The sequence below is a fragment of the Populus euphratica genome, unplaced genomic scaffold, assembly GCF_000495115.2.
Source record: "Populus euphratica unplaced genomic scaffold, PopEup_1.0 scaffold3559.1, whole genome shotgun sequence".
In the NCBI taxonomy this organism is placed as follows: domain Eukaryota; kingdom Viridiplantae; phylum Streptophyta; class Magnoliopsida; order Malpighiales; family Salicaceae; genus Populus; species Populus euphratica.
In genome coordinates this window covers 5001-7500 of record NW_011503372.1, presented here as the reverse complement: position 1 = coordinate 7500, position 2500 = coordinate 5001, and the positions used below count along the sequence as shown (strand labels likewise).

Below are 2500 nucleotides of genomic sequence, written 5' to 3'. Positions count from 1 at the left end.
CTCGTGATTTGCTTGATAACAGTATCGGGGACAGGGAATATATTCAACCAAAAGTGAACCATGCCAAAAAGGACTGATTTGAGAAGCTCCACTCTCCCAGCATAGCTAAGATGCTTCCCCAGCCAACCATAAATAGTAGAGTGAATCTTGTTGAGAAGGGGAGAGAACTGACTGGCTAGGAGACGGTGGGGGCTTAAGGGAACGCCAAGATAGCGAAATGGGAAGGATCCCTCAACGAAGCCAGTGTCCTGGAGAATGAGCTGCTTAATGCTGTCTGTGACTCCTCCAAAAAATATAAAGGATTTGTTGGCATTAATCTCTAGACCGGAAACCTCTCCAAAAGAAACTAGTTGCGAAAAAAGAGTAGAAACAGATTGCCTATCTCCTCTTGAAAGTAGGATCACATCATCTGCAAAAGCAAGATGGGAAATGCCTAGAGAATTACATTTGGGGTGGAACCGAAAGCCAGGAGATAGAGAAGCCATACGAAGCATTCTGCCGAACCCCATTCTTCCCTGGAAAGAAGCCAAAGATGCTACCATTAACGGCTATAGAATATGAAGCAGTCTCAACACACTGCATAATTAAGTGAACGAAGTGGTTGGGAAAACCAAGCATTAACAAGAGCTGTCGAAGGAAAGGCCATTGAACTGAATCAAAGGCTTTTCTAAAATCAATCTTCAACAAGCAACGGGGAGAAGATCTTTTCCTTTCATAATCTCGGAGAAGCTCTTGGAGCAAATGAATATTGTCAGCCATAAGTCGACCACCCAAAAAAGCATTTTGTATAGGACTAATAATATTTGAGAGAGCATGAGATAATCTCACTGCAAGGAGCTTAGCAATGACCTTATATATAACATTACAGCAGGAAATCGGACGAAAATCAGAGGCAAAAGAAGAGTTGGTAGATTTAGGAATTAAAGCAATGATAGAGTGATTGATTTGCTTAAGCATGGCGCCAGACTCAAAGAAATCCCTTACTGCACGGCAGAAATCCCCACCTATAACATCCCAAGACTTTTTGAAAAAACAAGATGAGTAACCATCAGGCCCTGGAGCTTTATCATCATCAATAGCAAATAGAACATTCTTGATGTCCAAATCAGTGAATGGAGCAAGAAGAGAAGCGTGAGTGTTAGCATCCAGGCAAGGGCCATGCTGAATGACAGAGCTATCAAGAGGAAGGGTGTCTTTAGATGTGCCAAGTAAGTGGCTAAAATAATCAACAAACACCGTCCCCACTTCATCAATAGAAGTAGTAATAGTGCCATCACTACGATGAATTGCCGGAATATAATTCTGCCAATGCTTCCTGCTCATTAGTGCATGAAAAAAAGAAGAGCCTTGGTCACACTCTTTGAGAAAAGTAAATTTGAGCTTTTGAGAGAAAAATTGACGTTCAGCTGCTTTGAGATGAAGAAACTGTTGCTGAAGGAGCTTATCCTCTGCGAGGAGTTGAGGATTATCTCTGTCATTCGAGAAGATAGTTTGATGGTGGTCTAAGGCTGCCTCTGCACGAGCAACCCTAGCAGAGATATGACTGTAGTGCAATCTATTGAGTTCTCTTAAAGGCCCTTTAAGAGCTTTGAGCCGTTTACAAAAGGTGAACATAGGCGACCCATAAAACTCATGATGCCAGTTAGCTGCAACCAAGTCTGAGAAGCTGACATGGTGAGTCCACATATTAAAGAATTTGAAGCTCTTCTTACCAATAAAAGACCTAGACTGGAGAGTGATAGTAACAGGAGAGTGATCAGAGAAAGCACCAGGATTGTCAAAATGGACGTGAGCAGAGGCATGAGCTGGAGACCAAAGTGAATTAACAAGAGCACGATCAAGTTTGGTCCAGACCTTGCCGTTGGACCAAGTGTAGTGGCATCCAGAATAATTTAAATCTATTAGCCCCAGATCGGAGCAACACTGCCTGAAGTCCGCAGTCTCGTAAGTGGACACTGCTTCCCCATTATGCTTGTCATCTTGAGATAAAACAGAATTGAAGTCGCCTAAAATAATCCAAGGGGAATTGGGATTCCAGTTTCTCAAGTCACTCCAAAGAGTTCTCCTAGCAAGTAGAGTATTAAAACCATAAACAAAGGTGGCATAAATGCTGAACTGATGAACCCGACTAGAGATAAGAACATGAAGACCTTGAGCTGAAACGTCAAGTAATTCAACATGAACAGTAGCAGGGTTCCAGAAAACTACAATGCGAGCTGATGAGGCTACTTCTGCATTGGAATGAACTTTCCATTTCTTCAACCGAAATTGCTGCATCGAAGATACTTTAGACAAAGCTAATTTAGTTTCCAAAAGACCACAAATATCTAAGTTATGTTTCCTCATGAGGTGGGCTACCTCATGCTGTTTCAGAGGGTTATTTAACCCCCTGATATTCCAACAACGAATAATCATCAAGAGTGGGGGATGGGAGGCAACCCCTTACCCCTGCCAGAAACACCATTGGTGAGCTGCTGAGCTCGTTTGCTTATGGGCATCC

At 42.6% G+C, this 2500-nt stretch overlaps 1 protein-coding gene across 1 annotated transcript in view; it reads right to left on the bottom strand.

Annotated features, from left to right (window-relative positions):
• The window catches only part of LOC105119785 (uncharacterized), a gene marked incomplete at its 3' end in the record, with an annotated part of 6048 nt that overhangs the window by 1783 nt on the left and 1765 nt on the right, over window positions 1–2500 (bottom strand). Inside the window, exons 1-3 of the mRNA XM_011017970.1 lie at window positions 2447–2500; window positions 540–2297; window positions 1–409 (exon numbers count right to left, since the gene is read on the bottom strand). The exon at window positions 1–409 is cut by the window's left edge and continues 736 nt beyond it; the exon at window positions 2447–2500 is cut by the window's right edge and continues 1765 nt beyond it. Of these exons, the coding sequence (XP_011016272.1) occupies window positions 1–409; window positions 540–2297; window positions 2447–2500 (2221 nt within the window). The remainder of the gene's footprint in view (window positions 410–539; window positions 2298–2446) is intronic.